The sequence below is a fragment of the Stigmatopora argus genome, chromosome 21 (assembly GCF_051989625.1).
Source record: "Stigmatopora argus isolate UIUO_Sarg chromosome 21, RoL_Sarg_1.0, whole genome shotgun sequence".
NCBI lineage: Eukaryota > Metazoa > Chordata > Actinopteri > Syngnathiformes > Syngnathidae > Stigmatopora > Stigmatopora argus.
In genome coordinates this window covers 8,748,015-8,774,506 of record NC_135407.1, presented here as the reverse complement: position 1 = coordinate 8,774,506, position 26,492 = coordinate 8,748,015, and the positions used below count along the sequence as shown (strand labels likewise).

The 26,492-nt window shown below is 41.1% G+C and overlaps 2 protein-coding genes across 3 annotated transcripts; both read left to right on the top strand.

Annotated features, from left to right (window-relative positions):
• Positions 1-153: 153 nt before the first annotated feature.
• On the top strand, positions 154-17,257 carry prrc2a (proline-rich coiled-coil 2A). 2 transcript variants are annotated; one of them, XM_077590323.1, is made up of 16 exons: positions 154-287; positions 4,563-4,714; positions 5,820-5,997; positions 6,543-6,654; positions 6,739-6,820; positions 6,915-7,058; positions 7,250-7,488; positions 8,141-8,226; positions 8,577-8,725; positions 8,899-9,001; positions 9,078-9,249; positions 9,503-10,058; positions 10,131-10,384; positions 11,031-11,316; positions 11,388-11,610; positions 11,754-17,257. In XM_077590323.1, exons 2-16 carry the CDS (start codon positions 4,600-4,602, stop codon positions 14,782-14,784), a joined length of 5,730 nt encoding a protein of 1,909 aa, XP_077446449.1. In that variant the 5' UTR covers positions 154-287; positions 4,563-4,599; the 3' UTR covers positions 14,785-17,257. The 2 variants fall into 2 exon arrangements, with proteins under 2 accessions (XP_077446449.1, XP_077446450.1); XM_077590324.1 differs by lacking the exon at positions 154-287 and adding an exon at positions 296-464.
• Positions 17,258-18,278: 1,021 nt separating this feature from the next.
• Positions 18,279-26,077, top strand: csnk2b (casein kinase 2, beta polypeptide). The gene is made up of 7 exons (XM_077591107.1): positions 18,279-18,414; positions 18,844-18,925; positions 21,606-21,708; positions 22,500-22,615; positions 23,736-23,811; positions 24,082-24,271; positions 24,918-26,077. The coding sequence occupies exons 2-7, from the start codon at positions 18,854-18,856 to the stop codon at positions 25,006-25,008; spliced, it is 648 nt and encodes a 215-aa protein (XP_077447233.1). The 5' UTR covers positions 18,279-18,414; positions 18,844-18,853; the 3' UTR covers positions 25,009-26,077.
• The last annotated feature ends 415 nt before the right edge of the window (positions 26,078-26,492 follow it).

Here is a 26,492-nt window from a genome sequence, read left to right as displayed (position 1 = left end):
GCATCATTTTAATATTTTCCCAGATCATTCACCTGACATTTTCTCCATTCCTTCTACACACTGATTTTTTTAATGTAATTTTGATTTTTTTTATTCGGAGCAGAATTTTAATTTGATCGTTTTATTTATTTTTCTTCCCTCTTCGTGTCCCAAACGGCTCCCATCTCACGAAATTTCCCAGTAGCCTTTGACGGCTTTTTAGGTGACGCTTCGATTTACACTTTTCTCCCCCTCACCCCGCCGCCCCCCTTTTCATTTGTTTTCGGGATAAAGAAGGGGGAGTACAAGTAAGCAGCATCGCTTCTTTGTATTTATCCACTCACATCTGTGACGAAAATGCTAATGGTGGCTGTTTGACTATGCGGGGGTAATTACGTTGCTTTGCGAGCTAGGTCACTGTGCTAGCAAGGCTAATCTAGCTTCATTCTGCGAAACAACCTCGAGACAAGTCGGGATAAGACCAGGTCAGTGGCCGGTAATATAATTCGAATGCCGATCTTCAGCCAAAATACAATAGTTGCGGTGTTTTGAACATAAATCGGAGTTGTAAATACACAGGCGTAGGACTTTTGCGAAGAAGCAGTCCTGGATTTTTTTTCGGAAAGGGATAGTCTCGGTTGTTGCTAGCTTAGCCTAGCTTGCTAATGTATCACATTTGTTGTTGTTCTGGAATCAAATGATTTATTCTAAAACACGATTTGCTTTTATGTTTGTACATGTTAATAGGGATGATGTCAATTTAATGTATGTGGTTTACGCTAATTGTAGCGGCTTGTTCTGACAGTTTTTGAGTTCGATGTGTAGCTTTAGCCAATTCAGTGTCAGATTCCAACATGAATCAACGTTTAGATACGAAAATAACGCTGTCTGCTTCTTTGTGCATTAACAATATGTGTTTTAAGATCGCTCCAGTGTGTTCGATCATCTTTATGTTCGAACCGGTGTCGCTAAATGTTAACGGTAAATTCAACAGGGCCTCTCTCCAGCGCCATTTTGTTCCGTTCTCTCGTAAAATATGTCAACATTACAGATGATTTTCGAATTTAATAGTGTTAGGGAAATAGCAGGTGAAGCATACAATGTATGGTTTGCAGGGAAAGACATTCAGATGGCCGGAAAAGCTCGAAGTGTCAGCGCTAGCGATAAAATGCGTTATGAAACATCAACGCAGTCCCCCTCCCAATGCGAACATGGATGGCCTGCCAGTTAGCTTCGGGTAGCATCACTTTTACAACTAAAACACATGAAATCCAAGTCGTCCCGTCGATTTTAGGGTTACATTTACAATAGTCCTGATCACATTTGATTATTTCTATTGCATTTCATCGACGGCTGCTAATTGTTGTTAAATAAGGCCTCGATGCAGTATATCGTACAACGCTTTGTATAGCGAGGCTGTTGGCCCCTTTAATCCCATATAGTTGACCAGCCGTCCACGACCTAATTTTTCTAATCTCATCTGGCCATTTACACACGGTGCATCCATTCTGTGACACTGTACCATCAACTGTGTTCTTTTTTTACAGTTTCAGGGTGTAAAAAGCCACCACTAAAGGTTTACCGTGTCAAAGTTTGTTTATGCATAGCATATTGTTGGATATTTGCTTGATTTTTTAAAAACTATTACCCGGAAATGATATCGTAACGTCATTTACTAAGTATGTTCTGCAGATCGATAATTTGTTCATGTAAACTAATAAGGTTGTTAACATTGGGAGTTGTAGTTTCTCTTTTTATAGACAACAAAATGAATGTCAATTTCACTAATGACACAATCAAACAATCAATCGAAATAATGCTCCATATTTATAAAGATTGTCTAAAAGCATTGCCTCTCTTTCAAATCTCATCTCATTTTCTGAATGGCTTTATCCTCACTAGGGTCGTGGGGGGTGCTGGCGCCTATCCCAGCTGACTTCAGACCAGAGGCGGGGGACACCCTGAATTGGTGGCCAGCCAATCGCAGGGCACAAGGAGACAAACAGCCATTCACGCTTCGACTCATACCTAGGGGCAATTTAGAGTGTCCAATCAGCCTACCATGTGTCTTTGGAATGTGGGTGGAAACCGGAGTACCCGGAGAAAACCCACGCAGGCCCGGGGAGAACATACCAACTCCGCACAGGTGGACCGACCTTGATTTAAACCCAGGATCCCAGACGTGTGAGGCCTAGTTCCCCAATATCTTTTTCCTGAATTTATAATAGCTTACAATAGCGTTAGCTAATGATTAATCTTATAAGGTAAACTCGATAACCAATATTGTTATTACCAAACCAAACTAATGTTTACAAAGTTGCAGTATATTTGTGTTGTGTTTTCCTTATTAGCCTTTACAAATTCAAATACCGTATTTTCACGACTATAAGGCGCACCACATTAAAAGGCGCACCCTCAATGAATGACATATTTTTATGAGACCGACGTGCTAACCACTCATACGCCGGGCCACCCGGTGCAAATTTCTGTTGCTGGAAATTCTGTGCGTAAGTCAGAAAAGACTCACTGCTCGAGTCTTTAAATTGCTATTAAATTTAGTGTTTGGATGAATTTTTAATAGATATTCATGCTCGTTTGACCCAGAAACACTACACCGCTTGATTCTCGAAATTCCAATTAAATTTGGACCTCTGAAGTTTAAAAAAATATTTATTCTGAATTGAGTGTTTTCCCCCATCGTATACCAGGAATACATCATACCTAAAAAACTAGGTTTTTAATGCGAATTTGAAATATAAATGGCCCTGTATATGCTAATGAAATCCAGCCTTTTTATGCAAAAAGTTTGTGGTTTGCTCTCTATAACATCATTTCATAAAATGGTGCAAGGAGTGTAGACTCAAGGTGACAACCATTATTCATTTTAAATGAATTTTACAATACTGATGGTGGATGTAATGATTATTAGTCATTTATTCCTTTTTCCATGTCGTTCAAATTACTGTCAATTATTTTTGGAATTGGAGCAGGTGCACACCTTAATTATTGTTAAGGTGTCCAACCAGTGTTATAAATAAGCCGCCTAGTTATTATTTTGTTTCATGGTGTTTAACATCTATTGTTACATGCAGACATGACAGTAATAGAAGTCTATTTTCCTATTGAGTAGGCACAACTGACTGCAATTTTTTTAAATAAAATATAATAAATTGAGAAACCTAAACATATTGATAAGTCGTGCAATGTCATTACGTCATCTTTTTTGTAGATTTGCTGTAAAATCGAGTTAAAAAGCTGCTCCAAAGGTAGCCAAAACATTTGTTTCCTAGGCAACCGTTTTTCTTTTCCTCTTGTGCGTGGATTGCTTTTAGAACTAGCCTTTTGTAACGGCAGAAATGTAATTTTCAACCTGCTTTTTGGTAATTTAATACCCATTAAGTAATCATTTTTTGCCATCCTACAGTCCTAGACACAACTAATATTTTTTATAACTCTGTGTGATCAACGATGAAAAACAAACCAGCTTTGATTTAAAAACAACTGTTTTTATATCGACATTGAAACTGAAGAAATAGGATCATTAAACTTTCTGCTTTAGCTTAAACTATACTTAATAAATTAACATTGTCTGCCATTGCCGTTAATAGACATCCACTCTATTTGAACGCTGTCGACCCTCCCAGTCCAAATGGATTGGATGTCTGTCGCAGCCAACGGCACTGAAACATGATCATTTAATGCCTGGCGTCCCAATTATAAAGAATTTGATATCTATTGGTGGCAGTGTATGAGTTAAAGCGTAGGACAAATTACAGGATGTTTGTAATGGGAGTGACAACCTGTTTTACCTTTCTCCATATTTTAAATAGTTGTATGTTTAACACATTCGGCTAACAAATAGAAATACATTAGTTCACTTTAGAGTTAAACCTGCCCTAGTAGAGCATGATGCATACGCATGCCATTATCGTCAGGGTCTATTTTTTTTGTACGGCCTTATTTCTCAATACGCCTTGTCCCAGTGTTGCGGCAAAAGACTAATGAAGCATATCTTGTTTGCGCCTTTTTTTGCAAGTGCTAAAAGGCCTGGTTACATTCTCACACAATTCATGTTCGCTTTTGAAATCAGGATTGCCTGTTTTTCTGACCTGAAAGAACCAGGATTTTTTTATTTGATGTGTCTGTACTGATTTTCTCTTTATGATTTTAGTATTCAAAAGCTTTTTCAGTGTTTTCCTACTCTTTGTGTGATGCCTGAAGAATCAATTCAATAATTTGTCTTTAGTAAATACCATATGTTCTCAGGCACATTTTAACTTTCCAAAGTAACTCCAACCCAATACGAAAAAGCCTATGGCCCACATTCGGTCCGATCTACTCAAGTCTGACTGGCCCTCACAGTCAAAATAAATTACGATTTTTTTGTTGCTTATACAGTTTAAGACGGGGACAATACAGATTTCACAATACAGGTGTTAAATTTATATTGAATACAATTAAGCTTCGCATTCTTCTGGGTTCGACAACCCCTTCTTTTTGGTTGCGGCTTGTTAATTATTGTGAAGTTTATTTTATAACTTCCCTGCCTTTGTAACATATCGTCATGTCTTTTTATCCCACAGTCTCAGGGCTCACCATACTCGATGAGCGGACAGCGCAATGTCAGAGCGCTCTGGGCAAACTGCAAAGGGGAAGGAAGGCAAAACCAAGTATGCGTCTCTCAATCTGTTTGATACATACAAAGGAAAGAGCCTCGAAACACAAAAGCCTATTGGTGAGTATTTTGACAATATTGCTAAAAGTCATATGTAGTAGTATGTGTAGTAGTATTGCCATTTTTGAGTCTGTCCCTCCTTTTGAAATATGCAGACAAGCAAAAGTCAAAGGTGTGTTGTTTATTCTTCACAAAACTGGACTGCCTTATCCATGGTGTGAATAGTTGTTAATCTAAACGTTTCATGTGATTGAATTGGATCTTATCCGAAGTCAGTAGGTATTGGCTTCAGCTAATGTGCCTAAGCAGAATTGAAAATCAAAAGACAAATGGGTGAGTTATAGTGGGAGATCTTATTGAACATCAAGGGTCATGAAATCAATATCATTGTTCGTAATTGTAAACAATAAATGTCATATTAATTTAACTGAGAGGGGTGAATGAACAGTTGTTCACTATAGTAGTAACCTTTTGGTTCCCTTGTTAAAGAGTAGTATTTGTCAATCTGTAACAGCTGGATTTTCAAAAAAAAAATTCCCCCAACCAGCATTGTGTGTGCCTGCATTATTCTGTTTTAGCTTTATAGACTTGAGGCTTCAGATTTCATTTTTAATCTAATTTTCCAACTGTAGTATAAAATGCCACAACTTATTTTCCTAATTTATATTTTTAATTGGTTTCTTCGGGTATAACCTGTGTTTCAAATTTTTATTCTTCAGGTTGCTGCATAATTGTTGCCCTAGTATTTTGAAAAAAGAAGGGTTTACAGTGTGAGCTGATCATGAGGAGGGTTGTTTTCTAAACACTCTTTTTATTGTGCTTATTTCGTTAACCATATGCTTTATAGAATCTCCCTTCCAGCGTAGCTCATACACTACATTTCTGTTTTGAATTCCAATCCCCATAATATGAAATTCCAAGGCTTTCCCACTTCATACATTTTCAGAAGGTTTCTTAGTTTAATTTGCTGTCAGTTTCAACTTTGAAAGTAAAACTACCAGTCTCTCCCAAAAAGATTTAAGTTCAAACATCAGTACCATCTGTTTTCTTGATTATTAGTATTCAATTTTATGATGTGGGAATTTCATGTTTTTCTTAAATCAGGGTGGTATATTAAAAAAAAACCTCATTGAGTTGATCCTGGTTCTGTCCTTTGCTTTATCAGTTCCCCCACGCCATGGCTTGCAGTCTCTCGGTAAAGTTGCCTCTGCCCGGCGTATGCCACCCCCTGCCCATTTGCCAAGTCTGAAGGCAGAAAATAAAGGCAACGACCCCAACGTCTCACTCGTTCCCAAAGACGGCACAGGATGGGCAAGCAAACAGGAACAAGCGGACCCAAAGAGGTAAATTGTGGTATAGCAATGTACTCATTTTGGACGTGTAAGATATTTTCTGGTCTATAAATCACTTCAAAGTCCCACCATTCAAAACAATTTTGAATGGCTTTCACAAGAAAGATTGTTGTTTATAGAATTTTAATATGCAATTGACATTTCTTACAACTACAATAATGCAGAAAATGTTTTAACACAAAAAATGACACCACTTGCAGGTGCATTGGTAGTAGTTTTTTTTTACCAAGTTTCCGTACCATATGTTGTGAATAAATGTTTTGTCATAGCGACATATGTTCAGCATTTGCCAGTTCCCAGTACTGGTGCAATCCTTGGTGTGAGCTATAAAACCTGGAGAGAGAAAAAATGGATACACATTTTTAGTCACAAATTATCGGTGCACGTTGTATTCGAATAAATACAGTAGTTAAGAATAAAACTCCAATTAACAAAAGGGCGATTTGTAGTAGTTCGGAAAATAGGGAATATTTCCGAAGAGTTAATATTTTCATTTTCTCTTAATATGATATATTTATGGATTTTCATTATTTCAGTACCGATGCATTGTCAGCACCGCAGCAGGAACCGCAGCAGCCTGTGGCTTCACAGACACCTGCACCGACTCAACCGAGAACCCCACCAGCTTCAGAGGTGCCACCAGTCACAGTAAGATACCTGCAGAATAACATGAAAAATGCCCTGGTGGGTCTTAAGGGACTAGAGTTTATGTATCCAATTTTTTTTGTTTAGGCTATGGCTCCAGCATCAACCCAGGCCGTAGGGGCAAGGTCCTGGGCACAGGCCAGTGTTACACATGGAGTACAAGGGGATGGTGGGTTTTTATTTTTTGTAGCAGTTACACATCCTTTTTTTATATTACATATTTGTATTGGTCTGTCAAGTTACATTCCTGTTTCTTTATTCAGGTGGAAAGGGATCAAACCTACCATCGCCATTCTCTCGCGAGGAATTTCCCACCCTGCAGGCGGCTGGCGACCAGGACAAAGCTGGCAGAGAACAGGGCACTGCAGATCAGTGGTATGGGCCCGGACCAAGCCTCCGCCCCCAAAGTATGTGATGTCTCTTTTATATTGTTAAAACATTTCGATATATAAACTCAAATAGTTTTACAAGGCAAATATGTCCTTGGTTATTTACAGCTAATATACTGGTGAAATTGTACGATTTTAAGCTTACGAAGGAAATGCTAAAAGATGAATGTGTGTTGGAAGTATCCTTAATTCAAATTCTTGTTGTTTAGACGTTACAAGCTGGCGGGACGGTGGGGGCCGAGGCATGGCACCCACCTCTGGGGAGGGAGTGGCAGAGGGTGGCACTGGTGGGGCGTTGCTGATGGAGGGGGCAGCCGGGGTCCCGCCTCAGAACTCGCAGTCCCACGTGCCACCTAGGAACCCTCCCGCAGGCAGCCCCGCTTTACCCCTGCCTCAGCCCGGTGTGGGGCCTGGCTTTCCCCAATTCCGAGGGATCATGCCGCCATTCGTAAGTAGCTTTTTATTTTATTTTTTTAAAGGGAGCTATACTCTACTTGTCAAAATGTGTTCCTGCAGTCGAATGTTTTTTACTACATTTTCTTTCAGGTTTTAGCTGGGAAAAATGTTTGAAACATCTGAGCCTTAACTGGGCAACTTTTTTTCAGTATTTTCCATTCTTTCTATTGGCTTTATTTACTAACAAATCCCAGATCCATTTAGTAAGCAACCTTGACATTGATCAGATCTGCATATCTAGCCAGCTAATGACACAGCTGTGATCCGGCTGACCCACAATAGTGGTTCTCATACTAATCAAGTTGGTATATTATCTTATATTGACTACAGTCAACAAACGGAATCAAGCCAGCTGTCATAACGATTGTTTAAACTATACAGTACGATAACATGCTAACAATTTGCCGCCAGGACCACCTTCAAAGTAAAAACACAGATTTTTTTCTGCAGCAGATTGTTTAATTCACCCTTGGCATCCTCCCCATATTGATTAATCCAAGTATTTTTCCCACAAAATCAATAGTAATTTGAGTAATGACAATATCTATTAAACACTTTTCTTGCCACCCATAATTTGGGTTGAGTTCCCATTTAAGATTCAAATGAGGAATGTGTTTGAGTGTTTTTTGTTTTCTTTCGCCTAGATGTATCCACCATATTTACCCTTCCCGGCAAATTATGGTCCTCAAGGGCCCTACAGGTTTGCACCACCTGGTGATGGAGCTCCAAGGTATTTTCTTTTCCAAAGTTTTGTATGCCACTAGACCTGGGCAATATAAATCTTTTTTTTTTTGGCAGTCGATATCGATAATTATCACGATAACAGTCTACTGAACGTTGGTCTGGAACTAGCGTTCACATAGAATCGGCAACCCAGTTCTTTGTGGTGTTTGGGTGGTGTAATTGTAGCTTTTTTTTTTACGTTTATGGAAAGTTTTTATTATTGTTGTTGACAAAAATTATTTGCCAATAATTATTGTTATCGTTTTATCGCCCAGGTCTATATACCACTACAAAAAAAAACTGTCATGACATGTTTTTGAGTCATGATTCAAAACTAATGCAGCCACCCCTTTACAGGTTCCGGTCACAGGTTGGTCCTGACAGCAGGCCTCAGCTTCTTTCACGAGATGCAGGTGGAGAGGTGGTAAAACGACCCTCCATCCTAAAGCAAGATGACCTCAAGGAGCTCGATGAGTTAGACCATGACGGAGATGAAGGCTGGGCAGGTCTGACTTTCCTCATCTATAAATATACACAAAAAAATCTATAAGAAAATATTTCTTACATGATTGAAAGAGGGGGGTAATCATTACATCAGCATTTCTTTTAGACCCCAAAATCATTGTATTTATTGCTCTCTGAGTTCTGCCTTTGAATTAATCCTATTTTGGTTTAACAGGGGCACATGAGGAGATTGATTACTCCGCAAAGTTAAAGTTCAGTGATGATGAAGGAGAAGATGAAGGGGAGGAGGACACAACAGAGAGCAAGAATGACTTAAAGTCAGTGTGTGACGAAAGAATGTGAAATTTAATGGTTGCTTTAAACTAATTAAAAAAAAATATATCTCATTTTTAGTACGCAGCAGAAGTCTCAAGAGACCCCTTCTGCAACATCCTGCTCTCGAGCCGCAGACACCAATGGAGATAACTGCCGCAATCCTCCTTCCAACACTGACGAAGGCCCACAGACATCCTCAAACAAGCCAGGATGGTCTGAAGGCAACCAAGGAGCACCATCCAACCAACAGGTATGAATGTCTTATTAACTGTGTTCTATTTGAACCTAACCAGTAATTTTGGTCAACAGCACAAGAATTAGAACTTGGAATTTCCATTTTTGTGTACAGAATATAGATGCATGAATGCAGAATTTGCTTTCAGGGGAATTTAAAAAATCTTTTGATTCTTTGGTTGAAGGAGTAATTTTGTGCACGTGCAGAAATCAAAAATCACCTGAATTCTAGCCGAAGACTAGTGATCATTCTAATATACTTTATTCAGGACCGGTCTCACAGCCAGAGTGCTTCATTGGCCTTTGGAAAAGTAGGCCACGCCCAGAATCAGCCAGCAGCAGGAGGTCCAACCCCTCCTCCCCAGCCTGGTCTGCTGGTTCATGGGGTTCCCGGAGACGATGAGGATGAAACATGGCGTCAGCGTAGGAAGCAATCTTCCACCGAGATTTCGGCCGCTGTGGAGCGAGCTCGTCGACGCCGTGAGGAGGAAGAACGGCGAATGGAAGAGGAGAGACGTGCGGCCTGTGCAGAAAAGCTGAAAAGGCTGGATGAGAAACAACAACAGCAGCAGCAGCAAGGTGGCAACGTCGCAGGAAATACTGGCAGTAAAACACCCAGCCTTGATGAGAATTCTACAACGGCCACAGCCGGCAGCCCAAGTCCGTCCTTGTCGGCCTCTGCACCTTCACCCAACATTAGCCACCCGCCTTCGCCTTGTGTCGACCCTGAAGAGCCACCTGCGCTGCCTGTACAGTCAGGTACAGGTCTTGGTGTTGGTGACAGACAGCGGGCGAGCAGCAACAGCAGCTACGACTCCAGCACGGGTATGTTGGCAGATTTGTATAGGTTTGACGTTGGAAAATATGTTTACCCAAACAAACCCCTTTCCCGCACAGATGTCCAGCATTGCCCTCAGCCAGCTCTGACACTACCACAGCAGGCCACGTTGGAAGTATCTTCAACAGTAGACAAAGAGGAGACTGTCTGCACTCCTCAAGTGCGTGCAGGAAGTGGAGGTGAAAGAGGAATGGAACCAGTGAAGATTGAGAATATAGGAGTGGGATCTGGCCGTCAAGCTACCGGTGCGCCAGGCCAGGGTTACTCAAAGTACCAAAAGTCCCTCCCACCACGTTTTCAGAGACAGCAACAGGTACAAAAATGACTCTGACTCTGACCAGTAATTTCATGATATCTACATTCAAATATGTCATATTATTTCTTGGTAATACATAGACACTTAGCTAGAAATTAAACCTATAAAATGTTATGGCAGTTTTCATAACCAAAATATCACAATTATCAGCAATTTTCACACCGTATATGGACATAAAAGAAATTCAAGCAAACTTAATTTGTGATATTTATCATTTTCTCTTCATAATGCTGAACTATTTCATCTGGATTACTTCTCACTTCAACTTTAATTCGATAAATATCATTTTACCCAATTTTGGGAGCGGTACAACATTTAGATTGGAAAGTCAGTCCATATCATAAAAGTTGTTTGTAATTCAACTGCTGCAGCTACTGAAAGGGTGTGCATCCCTAGCTCTAATTGAATCTTGGTTTTTCAAACAGTGTCAAGTATCCTCAAATCTCAGTAGATTAATCAGTAGTTGGTTTTTCGGATAACAATTGCTAGCGTTGTCAAAATATTGACTCGGTTTAGACTGTGACGCATTTGTTGATTTGTCAGCTGTGCCTGACTTGGACTTAAAAGAACCCACACAGACTGCAACACAATACATTAGACAAAATAGGATATTGATTGAACTATGGTCTCTTCTTGTTAATAGGAGCAGCTTCTGAAACAGCAACAGCAATGGCAACATCAGCATAGCCAGGCATCTCAGAGCCAGCTCTCCCCTCAATCCCAGGCACCGCAGGGTACATCACCGGTTTCAACACCTCAGCCAGGACCTGGGCCTAAGCAGGGAGGACCACTATATCAGGCCAGCAATATAGTTCGCCCTCTTCCAATGAATTTTGACCCACGCTGGATGATGATGCCTTACATGGATGCTCGAATGATGCAGGGCCGCCCACCTATGGACTTCTATTCCACAGGAATGCACCCATCAGGTAAGAAAATATTTGTAATCCTTTAAATTATATACTGGGATCATTGTATTTATAAAAAAACACCTTCTCAGGGCTTATAGGCCGTGAGCGGTCTGATTCAGGAGGATCTGGTTCAGACCCCTTTGATCGGCAACAGCAGCATCCAGGGCATCCTCACCGTGGTACTCCCCCTGTTGATCCTAAACTGGCCTGGGGGGCTGAAGTGTTTCCTAGTGGAGGGGAAACTTGTGGTATAAATCCTCCTCTCAGGCATAGGCAGACTTCCGAGGAGGAAGATGTGACCAAAGGACCCAGGTATGAAGGGGCAAGGGTTGAAACTGTTATACGTTCTGTTTTTCTGTAATTTTATGCTGCACTGGATTTCTATTCTACTAATTTTGTCAAAACCAATCTGTGCTTTACTAATGGGCAATTATGTAATACCATGTATTTCTTAGGAGTGACACTCCTCCCCATCGCTTAAGAGAGGGTGGACTGGGACCCATCAAGCAGACCAACACAAGCTCTGGGCCGTCGAACCAGACTCCGCCTCCAATTAATGCCCCAGGTGGAAACCACCCCCCTCATCACTACATAAGTGGGCGCGGCAACTACAACAACTTCCCTGATCAAGGTGCAAGGATGCCAGCTCACCAGCAGCAGCAACAACAAAGAGCTAGTGAAAGGGGAAGCCACTCCCGTAACTTCACCCATCAGGATGAAGGCCAGAACCGGGGGTCTCAACCAGGCCAACTTTGGGGGCATTCACATTCTCATTACGATCGTAACGGCCGTGCAGACGTCCCAAATGTAGAGGGCAACTCTAATCACCACCACCATCACAGCAACCACCACCCTCAGCAGTCTCACTACACTGTCCAATCCCATAGGCACGAGAATAGCCATGACAAGGTAGTTGAGGGCGCTCTGAAAAAGACCAATTCTTCTCCCCCACTCCAACAGCCCTCCCTCTCATCCTCTTGCTCCTCAACTTCATCTTCTGCCTCGACCAGGGAAGATGGCAATCTCAAGGCCATTTTGCAGCATCAGCATAGTCACAGGGAAGGTGAAGCTGGAGTTGGGCATAATCTTGGTGGTGAAAGAGGCAGTACTGGCAGTGGCGCTCATGTAAAGCATGAAAAAACAGGCTCTGCATATGTACCACACGCTGCTATAACCTCGAGCCCACCCCCTGCTCAACATGGCGGTCACGCTCAGGCAGGCCATCATCCCCATCCAAGGTCAAACCAAAGAGGAGTGCGGGATCATAAAACAGAGACTCAATGGGGCCCTCGGGCTGGCAGCACTAACATGGCTGGTGGGTCCTCTCATAGCAGGAGGTATAACAATGCAGGAAGTGGGAGCAATTTCCGTGCTGACGATGCCTCGCATGCGCCGTCAGAGCATAAGTCCGCAAACCAGTCGGGAGGCAACAATACCAACAAAAGGGCCGGTCCAATCAAGAAGCCACTGATGAAAGAGATGAAAAAGGAGCTTGAAGGTGACGGAGGAGGGAAATCCAGCCAAGGATTTGTTAAAGATAAAGAGAAGGACGGTGGTCAATCGACCTCAGTAAAGCAGGATGCCCCCACCTCTCATAACACATCAGCTCCATCATGCAGAGAAGAGTCTGCTGTAACAATAAAACCCAGGAACGGTGGAAAAGAACGGCCACCTGGAGGAGGTGGTGGTGGTTCAGGGAGAGGACTTAAAGAGGCAGACGGTAATTCAGGATTTTCAGCATCCTCATCCCGAAGGGACAGAGACCGTTCTTTTGAAAGAAGAACCAGTGCGTCCCATAATCATGGAGTTGCCAACAAAGTCACCAGAGGCAGCCGTGGGCGAGGCGGTGAGTTTTACGGCCGCGGACGGGGCTACAGGGGTACCTTCACAGCCAACGCTGGTCCTAGTGGTGGCACCCGTGGCAGAATGGCCACCAGGAGTGGCAGAGACTTTCGCACCTCTGTTACTGTTGGGCGCCATCATGATTCAAAGGGTGAAACCCCTGTTGGTAGGCATGCTCAGGATAGGTCCCACCACAACCCGGCTAGGGCGAGGAATCGAAGTGAAACACGCAGTGAGGGCTCAGAGTATGAAGAAATCCCCAAGAGGAGAAGGGAGAGAGGTTCGGAGACGGGCAGTGAGAGTGGAGCTAGTGACGTGGGGCAATCGGACAAGGATGACCCCCACAAACCCAACACCAAGAATGGCATCAATAATACGAGCATGAATATTAGTGGGGTAATGCCCTCCGCACCAGCAAGGGGGCCACAGGCTCGGGTATTCACCCCGAGGGGTGTGCCATCGAGGAGGGGTAGGGGTGGCGGTAGCGGAGGAAATATCTACAGGAATAGCGGCAATGTCGGTGGACCTGGAGGGGGACACAGGGGTCCCCCCAGCTCAGCCTCTCATGGGGGGTCCTCGAGGCAGCCAAACTTTGCACGGAGGCAGCAAGCCCCATCACATAACTCAGGGCACAAGGACTTGGGCAGGGGAGGGCCGTCTTTGGAGAAGAAGGATAAGATGGCTGATGGGAATCAAGCTCAAAGTCATGGGTCCAATCCACCCCAGAGCTCTATGTTGACTCCTAGTCCTAGCACCACTCAAGCGGCCACTGGCAATGGAACTGTTTTGACCCAGCAAGCTTCAACCAATCCCGCATCAATCACTGGTGGGCCAAATTCAGTCCCTCCAACCAACCGCGGGTTTCCTCCCAGTGGCTTCGAGCGACCCAAGCGTCGTCGGAACATGCGGTCACAGCATCAGCAGGACAAGCCGCCTCGCTTTCGAAGGCTGAAGGAACGAGAGAACGCCGCGCGAATCAACGGTGGAGTAGGTGTGATCGGAGGAGGAAGGCCCTCCTCTCCTTCTGTAAATTCAATTCAAGACAGTAATGGAGCCACTACAGTCCCAGCCCCACTGATCAGTAATGCCCAGAACGCCAACCACACCCCCACACTTACTGCTACCAATAACAGTGGTGGTGGGCACCTTGGAAATGCAAACAGCCATCAGCATCTCCACTTCAACCAGGGCACCAGTGGACCCACCCACCCCTTGCACCACCACAGCCACGGAGCCAAGTCCCCAGACTTCACCAACCAGAACTCAGATCAGGCCAACGAAGAGTGGGAGACGGCTTCCGAGAGCAGTGACTTCACTGAGTTCCGAGACAAAGATGGAGGGAAGTCGTATCCTTCTCACCATCACCACCACCACATTGGGAAGGGAGGAGGAGGCGGAGGAGGCGGAGGAGGCGCCATTGAGCGAGAGATGGGAGGGAAAGAGGCCCAAGGTAACAAGAGAAGCTTTTCAAGCCAGCGTCCTGGCATGGAAAGGCAAAACCGGAGGGTGAATGTCGGAGGAGGTGGGGGCGGAGGCAGAGGTTCTCGAGGGCCAAGTGGCGGTGGCTCCGGCGGGACAGGAAATGGAGGCGGCATCCGTGGAGAGAAGCGAGGCAATTGGCCCTCACCGAAGAATAGGAAGTGATCGAGTATTTCAAAACATTTCGGCTGAACTGCACTCACTTTCTAACCCGACTCTTCCATTTTATCCCTGTTTTGGTTTTCATGTTTGCATCCCTAAACATATTAGTGTCATGTACAGTATATGGAGATGGTATTCTACATTCGCCCTGGTCACCTTTTTTCCCCCCTTTCGCATCAGTGCGCTGTCGACCCCTTCTTTCTTTGTATATTTTTTTTCTTTTGTCTTACTCTCTGTTGAATTGTGCCCTCTTCACCCTGCAAAAGTTTTGCCCCAGGTCGATATTACACGCTTGTAGTTTGGCAATGAGTGCATTGTTTTAAAATCGGGGGATTCACACTGCTATACATACAAGCACAAAATGACGTCTTTAAACATGTAGAACTTGTGTAGTCATGTCGACGTAAAATGATTGTGGGACTGATTTGGCAAAAAAAAAAAAAAATCTAATTGGGCAAACTTTTATATTCATATATTCATGTACCTGTGTATATTTCTACCACACTTTTGCCTTTGGTGGTGTACAGTTGTCCAGTTCTGCACGACTTCCCCTTCTAAGGGGGAAAAGCGTAGCGTCAGCTGAACAAGAGCAGTATCAGTGTATCATACGATTATCTTATTATATTATTTGTTTTCAGGAGAGTCGTGTCAATTCAGTTTCAGCCATATGAAATGTTAAGTGTCTGTGTACGTGTTTTTTTTTTTTTTAACAAAGTGGATTGTTAAACAGCCCTCTTGTCTCTTATTTTCTTTTTCTTGGCTCCCAGTTATGAACGTTTTGGTTTTCTGCCAAGTATGTAAAGACTGTTGTAGGACCCATGTACTACTGTTCCTTGTCACTAGTTTGTCTTTTTATATCATTGTCCTGTTAATTGTGTAGATGCTGTTTTTTTTCTTCCTTTCATGCTCTCATGTCAACCTGGTTTGCAAATTTATTTGGATTGATCAGTCTTTTTGTTTTTAAGAAAATAAAGGCTTCTTCAGCCTCACCGTAGCACCCTTGTTACCTGCAAAAATACACCCCACTTAACGGTAGTTTTTCCCCCTTTTCATTTATAAATTAGATTTATTCAACCCAGTTAATTACATGATGGCTTTATTCCCTAATTTCTTTGAGCCTCCATTTTGATACGGAATCTTTCTCTTTAAAGTGGAATGTCTTATTCTGTTGAGGGGAAAGCAAGTTAAAAAATGTAGGTTATAGAAAACATGTTTCACTTCACAAATTGTTGGTTAAATTGTCATTGCTTTGGTAGGTATTATGTTGTTAAGCACTCCTTGTGGTAAGACAAAAAAAACTTGGTTGCTGTTTTTCTTTTGTATTCATTTACTCGAGCAAGTTCTATGTGATGGAACAAGGACAGGTACTCTGTCTGGGCCCAGAGTACTCAGATATAGGTCAAGTATTACATCTCTGCTGTTTTGCATGCTGTGATGCACCCTTTGCTACTGCTATTGGGAATTCTCACACCAACAAGATATCTCCTAATCTTGGGAGGGGGTTTGCAAAACATGATCTCTGGATGGCAGTTCCAACAAAAAGAAGAAAGGGCAGAATCACCTGTGTCACATATAACAGATCACGAGAATTGAACAAGCAGGTTAGATTTGTTCTGGAAATAATGAATTTGTAACACTCGTAGTCAAGCAGTGGACAGCTGCTCACAGTTGCAAGCAATTGTCAACTTAAGTACTCCTTTGCATCAATTCACTGCTGTAAGTTGGGGTTTTGTTTGTTTACTGACAGTAACAGTTTAACCAGGGATGTTTGAAGTAGGGCATTTGTGTGTGTGTGTGGTTTTTTTTCTGGTATCTATGTTGCAAGGGGAATGGCAAGCACTTTCTGCCTTTCCGCCCACACTTGATTGAATCAATGTCATCAAATTTTCATAAGAAAAATACATCCGTTCAGCTCTGCGCATACATACAGAATATTCATCACCCAAATCAACACGCAGTGGAGAATCACTTTTTGTATAGTTTTAATACAGTACATTACTAGAATTTACTTCAAGCATGAATACACACAGCCACGTGTGCAGCCTGCCTTGTACGTCACTGGTTTCTGCATCGCTAGCTGTACTATTCAGACTGGTTTAACGAATCCTCCAGTCCTCCTTGGCTATTTGATATTGATGTGCACATTATTGTATGTACCCATGCTAAAAGAAAAAAAAGTAGTGTATTGAAAGTACTCAAAACGATTGTACTGTTTCCAGCATTACCAAGGTACCTGGATTGGTCCATTCTGTTGTTTTAGCATTTCCGGTTTTATTAATGGAGCCGTAATATATGCAGATGTATGTATATTGGTATGTATCTTTAAGTTTTGTCGACCCCAACTTACATTCCCACCAACAAATGTTGCCATTTTTAGTTCAAGGGAGCAATGTACAAGCAGAGAAGTGTCTTATTATAATAGAAAGCTATACGGAGAAGGCAAAGTCAAATAAACTACTTTTGATTGAATGGAAAATGAAGTTGTGTTTCATTCCTGATGGTTATTTTTTTTTAAATCTTAGTGTGTTTAACCATTTATGGGGCACAAATTAAACTTTGACTGCCAGTGTAGACACCCAATCCACTTTGGCCAGGACAGTCTGGCAGTAAATAAATGTTGTGAGCAATGTTCCCTCTAATTTTTTGTTTGTCTGGGCAGAAAGACAACCTCCCTGAGCACACTGAGCAATGTGAGCAACATCATAATTGCTTGGTATGGGCACACACCAGTATCACACCTGCCATAAGCAGGTGCATGTCTACTACACGTAAATTATTTTGTAATAATAAAATGTAATGATTAATATCTATCTATGAATGGGTGGCCTGGCGGATGAGTGGTTCGCGCGTCGACCTCACAGCTAAAAAAAATAAAAAAATTGGGATTTTATTTTGTGCGCTCCATATGATTTGCTGTGCGCAGAGAAAACGAGAGTAGTGTGCAATTGCGCACGAGCGCAACTTAGAGGGAACATTGGGTGTGAGCCCTCCCAGTGTAAATTTATTGGACGTCTATTAATGTCAATGGAGGCATTGTCTTTTTTGTTTCTCTTTTACTTCTAGTTGTTTTAAACTTAACCAACACAATGGGGAACGGTCAATATTCTCTTGTTTTTTTTAAATTTATTTTACCCCCAATTTTTTTTAAATAAAAATGATAAACCTGCAATAAAAAATCTTAACTCCTGATTTTTTAGACCACCCAGTGCGAGCTCTTAAGTTCTCGCTCTATTATATTGGGGGGACTTCACTAAAAAAGCTATTCCTTTGTTATCCTAGGCTGAATGACCATTTATTTTTAAAACTACTTTTACTAGACATTTCGTCTTGTAATAGTACTCAAAGCCACGACCAAACTTAACAGTAACGTGTGACAAAAGCTCAGTGGTGTAGAATTATGATGTCATAAACGTCGTTAGTTCGTAATAACTCTTATTTCAAGAATACGTGCAGAAAGTATTTTTAACCATTTGTAATACCTGAACTCGCCATGGTGTGGCAGCACTCCGCGCTTTACGCCGGAAGTAGAGGAAGAACCTCCTGAGCTGGTGTCCATTTTATTTACGCCCGAAAGCTCGCTACATTGTATTGAGCTGTCGCATTTTTCTGCCGCATTCAAAAGTACAAAACTGGGTAAGCGCAAAAAAACTGTCATATATTCATTAAATATAAAAATGAACCGTCACGCTTGAACGGAAATGACTAGATCTTTTCCGAAGCCTGTTATTAATCTAGCTCTAGTTGCTCGTTCATTTTAGCTAGCTAGCGCTGGCTATAACATTCAAACAATAATTAAATGCAGCGCAGAACTGCGTTACAAATCAAAAATCGGTCGCAGAACTAAACTTTTATTGGAAATTATGTATGTCCGTGTCACTAATGTGAGTTGTAGTTTAAATAGCTGCAATCCTGCAGGTATCCGAGCCTTCATTCCTTGTTTGGCTGGTCTCCATTGCAGAAGCACACTTATTTATAGTCTGGTTAAATAACTTTTTCTCACTTCAATCACACATAACAGAATGACTATGAATACATGATGAAGACTAATGTTTACGATCCTAGGTTTTCGGAGATGAGCAGTTCAGAGGAAGTGTCATGGATCTCCTGGTTCTGTGGACTAAGGGGGAATGAATTTTTCTGCGAGGTACGATTCTAATACCTAACATAAGTCTTTTAAACAGCTTAACTTGGGAAAAAGACTAAAATTAACAATATGGAGTAAAATATCTGTTTCAAACAGTTCAGAAGAATGTACATCTGCAAAGGACTGAAAAATCCAACTGCTATTGGTTGAAAATATACCAATAATCTATATACAGTGGTTCCTCGACATACAATCGTAATCCGTTCCTAGACTGAGATTGTATGTCGAGCTTTTCGTAACTCGAGCGAACGTTTCACGTTGAAATGAATTGAAAACAAATTAATTTGTTCCAACCCTCTGAAAAAACACCAAAAACAGGATATTGGATTGAAAAAAAATGTTTTATTTCTTCTAATTTGCCATATATTGACAAAGTAATAAATAACGAGTGGTTTAATAGTAATAAAATGTGTTTAATAGATGTAAAATTAGACGTATTTCGCGGAGGGGAGAGACAACGACACACGCGGTGGTGGGGGCTGTTCGGGGGGACTTTATCCACGGCAACAACGCACCTGTAAACGAACAAACAAATTTAAATTAACTTGGATAAATATATACAGACGCTCCCCTACTTACGAACATTCAACTTACGAACAACGGTACATACGAACATGTCTGCAAATTGCGTTTAAGTCCAAAAATGTTCGCAAGTCCAATTTTGTATTTCGCGCCTTTTTCGGAGTAGTACTTCTTTCCGCCGCTAATACCGAGACCTGGCGCTGTGAGAGCTCAGCTCACCCAGCATCTACCTTCTTCTTCGTTGCAATGCGGAAGTGCGTGAATGTATCTCCAGTGTGCAAAGAACCTTTTTCATTTGTATCATTAAATATCTCATGCATCCAATATTGAATATGGTTGGTAAAAAGCTAAAGGCTTCTATTGAGGGAGTTGCAAGGAAGAGGCAAGCCATTTCATTTGAAACGAGTGGCAATAATAACGAAGCTTGATGCGCGTGAGAGTGGTGAGCGTTTCACGGGCATACAACTTGTCACTACCATTTATAAACATAAAGATCGAGCAGCAGGACCCAAATATTGAACGTTGCACAAAGTTTGCAAATCAATTGAATGATGCCATACAGTGCTACTGCATCATTTATGATGAAAAAAAGAAGAAAACTGTGCAATCGTCATTAGGTCGCTTCTTTTGGCCAGTTTCTAATACATAAATCTCTCTCTCTCTCTCTACAGTACTGTACATATTCTCTCCATTTTATTAATTTTTTTTTTTTCTGTACAAACCAATGCGTGTTACTTATACAAGCCTTAAACATACAAATGCACTTATATAAACCTTCAATATACTTATATCGGCCTTAAACATAAAGTATAATACAAAATATAGCACTGAATCAACTTACAAACAAATTCAACTTATGAACAATCGCTCGGAACCAATTGCGTTCGTAAGTAGGGGAGCGTCTGTACAGACACACTCAAACATACGTTTAATGTAACAAAACTGAATTCTAGTTTTGTCTTTTGTTACCTTCGTTTTCCGGGTTAGCGGTTTGCCACGCCTCCACCCTCGCGTTCGCTATCGATGGACTGTTTGCTGTTGTACTGCCTTCAAAATATTCCGAAAATGATGCACACAAATGTCCTCACAATACGATAACGCACGACTACTTGCCAACGAAAAATAGTCTTGAAAGAAAGATCACGGGACCTTTTTTCCTTAGAAAGAATAACACGAAATGCAATAGCTGAGCTTCCCACGTATTGATTGTGGGTAGTGAAGTTTTATTCTGAGAAAGGGTGCCATTGGCAATCGGTGTTGTGTGCACGAGTATACTTCATTACCCAGAAAGCCCTTTTTTTGCCCGCGCATGCGCGTTGTGTCTCAAGTCTTTTTGGTTAAACAGTCTGTGCTGGATCAGTTGAAACAAAAAATAGGACCCACTGCAGCCCTTTGTAGAATAATAGTTTGGACAACTCTGCAGTAGACGAACTCGAAGTAGTGGTTGGAGCGTTGTGTTATGGATCCAATAGATCACATGTGTCAAAGTGGCGGCCCGGGGGCCAAATCTGGCCCGCCGCATCATTTTGTGTGGCCCGGGAAAGTAAATCACGAGTGCCGACTTTTTGTTTTAGGATCAAATTAAAATGAAGAGTATAGATGTATATTTAATTTCCTGATTTTCCCCCTTTTAAATCAATAATTGTAATTTTTAATCCGTTTTTTCTGTGTTTTTAGTTCAAAAATAATTTTGTAAAATCTAAATATATATATATATATATATATATATATATATATATATATATATAAAAAGCTAAAAATAAACATTGTTTTAGATCTATAAAAAATTGAATATTCAGGGATTTTAATCCAGTTCTTTTAATCCATTTATAAAAATAAAACAAATCTTAATATTATATCTAAAATGGTCCGACCCACGTGAAATCAAGTTGACGTTAAAACGGCCCGCGAACCAACCCGAGTCTGACACCCTTGCAATAGATGGAGCAGCGCTAATGTGAATGTCATACCATGATTAGCCAATGTTAGTCCATACAAGAGGTGCACTGCCAGATTTTGATTTTTTTTTTGCTGCACCCTATACCATGGAAGATACGGTACTATATAAAAAAAAAACCAACAAACCATTTATAGATTGTGCGTTTTATTTTTCTGTTCACTTGCAACTACATAATCGGTGTTCTCATTTGGCTGATAGGTGGATGAAGACTATATCCAGGACAAGTTCAATTTGACAGGGCTCAATGAGCAAGTTCCCCACTATCGCCAGGCTCTGGACATGATTCTGGACCTTGAACCAGGTTTGTACTCAACATCACTCATTTTCTCTAGTGACAAGTCAATATTATTAGCAAATTTTCCACACCATAAGTCACACTTAATTTATAGTTGATATGGCCCAGTGACACAGACTAAAGTGTGATTTATATCCTTTTTTTTCCACTCTCACTACCAACAGCTTATTGTGTTGTGAATTTTTACACTATAGTTATCCAATAAACTGTTTTTATGGTACATTAACAAGTGCCTATTTTGTCTGTTCTTCCATATTTTTCTATTACTTTAACATGTTTGTTCTTGTTTTTTTGTTTTGTTTTGTTTTTTAATTCAGAAAAAAAAGACTGCCCCAATAATTCAACTTGTACTGCAGTGCGACTACATTGCAATTACTGCTGTGTTGTGAGTTTTTTTGAAGAGACAATAATTTTCTGTTATTATCCAAGCTCTACAGTGACTACTTTACAGTGTTACTGTGTAATTCCATGAAAATATATTTTTAAAAAACTGCAGAAATGAGAGGGTTGGACGGTCCAACTATGAAACGTGTAAATGATACTGACTGAAAATATGGTGGAAATGAAACGTATTAACTATTTTTATATTTATTTTACATGAATTCAGACTTCACATCATAAACTGTGCTGAGCAATAACTTTTTCTTTCACTTTTGTAATGTTTCAAACCCTTGACACTGGTTTTCAGACCTGAACTTTCAAGACTTAAAAAAAAGTATTTGGCAAATGTGTCAACTGCACACAGAAAGCTGATCCCATTTTGAGGAATTTAATTCTAACTGTGAATTTGTCTGCAGATGAGGAGCTGGAGGACAATCCCAACCAAAGTGACCTGATCGAGCAGGCGGCTGAGATGTTGTACGGCCTCATCCATGCACGCTATATCCTCACCAACCGAGGCATTGCGCAAATGGTAAGTCCCAGCGATTTTGGCTGAATCCACATTGGCGCCACGCCTACCCAATGAGATGGGATGTTATTAAAAGCATCTGAGTGGAGAGGAAGCCACAGATAAACCAAATGGATTCTCATAATGGCTTTCATAAGAAATCCATTATCCACGTAATGAGATTGATGTCTGCAAACTTTCCGGTCTTTTTGCAATATGATAACCTTATAATTCCATCGCAGTTACGGTTTCTGTTGTTCTTTCTTATCTACCGTATATACTCGCACATAAGCCGCACCCGCATCTAAGCAACACTCTTAAAATTGCCTTAAAATCGTTGAATTTTACAATTTCTCGCGTATAAGCCACCCCCTGATTCAGAATTCTCACCTCTATATTGATGGTTTTAATAGGGAGTACAAATGTGTTACTTTGAAGGGAAAATCTTAAGAAAAATCGCACATGGTTTTTCTGAGATACCTTTAAAATCGTCAAATTTTACGATTTTTTCATATAAGACGCCCCCGGATTCACAATTTTAACCTCCATATGGTTTTAATAGGAGTACAAATACGTTATTTTAAAGGGAACATCTTACGCAAAATCATTGCACCTGGTATTTCTGAGATACCTTTAAAATCGTCAAATTTTACGATTTTTTTCATATAAGACGCCCCTGGATTCGCAATTTTAACCTCCATATTCATGGTTTTAATAGGAGTACAAATACGTTATTTTAAAGGGAAAATCTTGCGCAAATTCATTGCACGTGGTATTTCTGAGATACCTTTAAAATCGTCAAATTTAAAGATTTTTCTCGTATAAGACGCCCCCTGATTCACAATTTTAACCTCCACATTCATGGTTTTAATAGGGAGTACAAATACGTTATTTCATAGGGGAAATCTTATGCAAATGTGCATTATTAGCGTCAATATCATAAGCAATTAATTAATCCAGCAATGGTTGTTATCTTACTGCAAAGCAGAAAATAACCAACAAATAGTAAATGTTACTTTACCGACATATAATGGTGAAAGAGTATAGCAACGCTCTAAGTCTTGTGCGCATATAAGCCGTACCCTTGATTCAGTCATCATTTATTTTAGTACCAAATACAGTAATTATCCTACTTGTGTTTTAGTTGGAGAAATATCAGCAGGGAGACTTTGGCTACTGTCCTCGCGTCTATTGTGAGAATCAGACTATGCTTCCTATTGGTAAGTACACAAAAAAAGTATTGCTTATAACAAGGATTAAAACTATTTTGGAATATCGTGACAACCTCCTCTGAACTTTAACTGCCATCTAACAGGAGTTTATCAGGTCACTATGGGAGAGAAAAAGCTATCACCAAGGCAATTAAACTCTTAAGTGTCCTTGTAACAACAACCAGCTCTTAAGTTGTTAATAGCAGGGTGACTTTTTTTTACGCGAAGAACGCATCGTGTTATATTTCTGCTTCTCATTGTGTGGTTTTCCCCCTACAGGACTATCAGACATCCCAGGAGAGGCCATGGTGAAGCTCTACTGTCCTAAATGCATGGATGTCTACACACCCAAGTCCTCCAGGCACCACCACACCGACGGTGCCTACTTTGGCACTGGCTTCCCTCACATGTTGTTCATGGTTCACCCGGAAAACAGGCCCAAGAGACCTGCCAATCAGTTTGTCCCAAGGTTAGTGCAGTAACTTAACTTTTACAGCACATGTCAAAGTGGCGGCCCGGGGGCCAAATCTGGCCCGCCGCATCATTTTGTGTGGCCCGGGAAAGTAAATCATGAGTGCCGACTTTCTGTTTTAGGATCAAATTAAAATGAGTATAGATGTATATTAAATTTCCTGATTTTCCCCCTTTTAAATCAATAATTGTAATTTTTTAATCAATTATGCAAACTCCACACCGAAAGGTTGGAAGAATCCTCCAATTAAATCATTATTTTTTTCGGTGCTTTTTTATTGCCTGTTCCAAAATACACACATGTAACAGTAATACAACTATTCACCTTTAGTACCTTATTGATCCTTTTTCTTTCCTTCCAAAAAGAGTGAATCTAAATAATAAGTTGGGTGCTCTTAATGTTTCTTGCTGGCTCAACATCCAAAAGGTGCAGTTTGGCGATGTCAAACATGACAATCCTACATGAAACGGAGGCCACGCCTCCTCCCTAAAAGCAAATAAAATGCACTTGACAGTTTGAAGCACCCCATCAATTTCAGCCTTAATGTTTTGTCTGAAGCTTTTGTCCTGCGCGTTTTAAGCATCACACTTGGCAAACAAGGAAAAATTCAAGGATGTTTGTCACCTTCTCCTCCCCCTTCCAGGCTTTACGGGTTCAAGATCCACCCGATGGCCTACCAGCTGCAGCTGCAAGCAGCCTCCAGCTTCAAGAGCCCCGTCAAGGCCATCCGCTAGCGGACCTGTCAAGAAGGACAAGACAACAAAGAATATTGACAACAAGGCGAGGGGTCATCTGTGTTTCACAAAAGCTACTCAAATGACCCCCCCCCCCACTCTGAAGACTATTATTTTGGGTTTAGATTAGAGCAGATGAAAGCTACATGTAATAATAACAATAATATTGATGATTTTTGGTGGGTGAGCGAGATGCCAATCCACAGCCATAGTCTTCATTACATAAATGTGTACCCACCCGGCCTCCCTTCGTCGTGAACGCACATACACGCTCACAAAAAGTTGTGTACAAAGTACTGAAACATCCAAGGGAGACGTGTTTAAAAAGTTGTCACCCAAAAGCTGAATAATTCCAACTTTTTGTGAATTGTGTATATTTTGGTATGCATCGCGCTCCCATTTTACCCAAAAATACTTTTGGTAAAGTGAGTCCCTTGAAGTCCCCCCCTAACGTGACTGCCAGCAACTTAAAAATAAAGTACAGTAATTCATTTATTTTTCCTGTATTGCTGGTTTGTACAAATGTTTGCTGTTTTGGTGTCATTACAAAAGGTCTGCCTCCAAATATTAAGAATGAGAAAGGATTGTGTGCTGCTACTGTTAGGGAGGACATCATAGAAATCAAGCTCGCTGCCCGTAAATGACTTGTTTTCTGTTTGGCGTCCTCAGTTGCAGTAGGACGAGCCGCCCGCAATCTCCCATCCCTCAAATTTCTGACAGTTTTCAACACGTTTATCTTCATAGTTAACTGCTTGCTTCCCAAATAGAATCAGAAAGGCTGCAGCACAGCACTGAATTCACTGCTGCAACTCATATGTTGTTTTGAGGTATAGCAACAGCCGAGACCACCAGCTTCCGTTTTTGTTTCCTTTCTGAAACAGGCAGATGGTCCTTGTTTCCTTACTCTTTGCGCAAATGTTTAACTGTTGAGTTGGAAATTTTCAGGTTTCACAGCATTAGTAAACCTGTATTTATGATCCACAAATTCTGATGTTGTTTTTCTCTGTGCTACTTTGGAAGTGTGAGCCAGATTCAGAAATCTCAATAAAGGTTGAAATTTCTTTTCATACTTTTTTTTTTGCACCTTTTCTTGATTGTGTCGCTGTCATTGTTTGGATTGGATTGGATAACTTTATTCATCCCGTATTCGGGAAATTTCATTGTGACAGTAGCAAAAAAAAGGCATAGTTATAAGTTAGACAGTACAGTCGCAAAGGCCGCAGAACAACAAAGCAAAAGCACAAAATACAAAGCAAATCAAAGTAAATGGTATCATTAAGAATCACCAAATCAAGTTATTAAGACAGAAAAGCAGCAAAACCGGTGGTGATGCGATGTATCCATCACGGCAGAATGCCAAATTACTAGTCCAAAATTATCACATATTGGGTCTTTTGCCGGGCAGTTTCTGGGTATGATGACAATTAGGCTTTTTGTCGAGTCAATGATGATGACAAAGCCTATGTCTGATTATTATTCTAGCA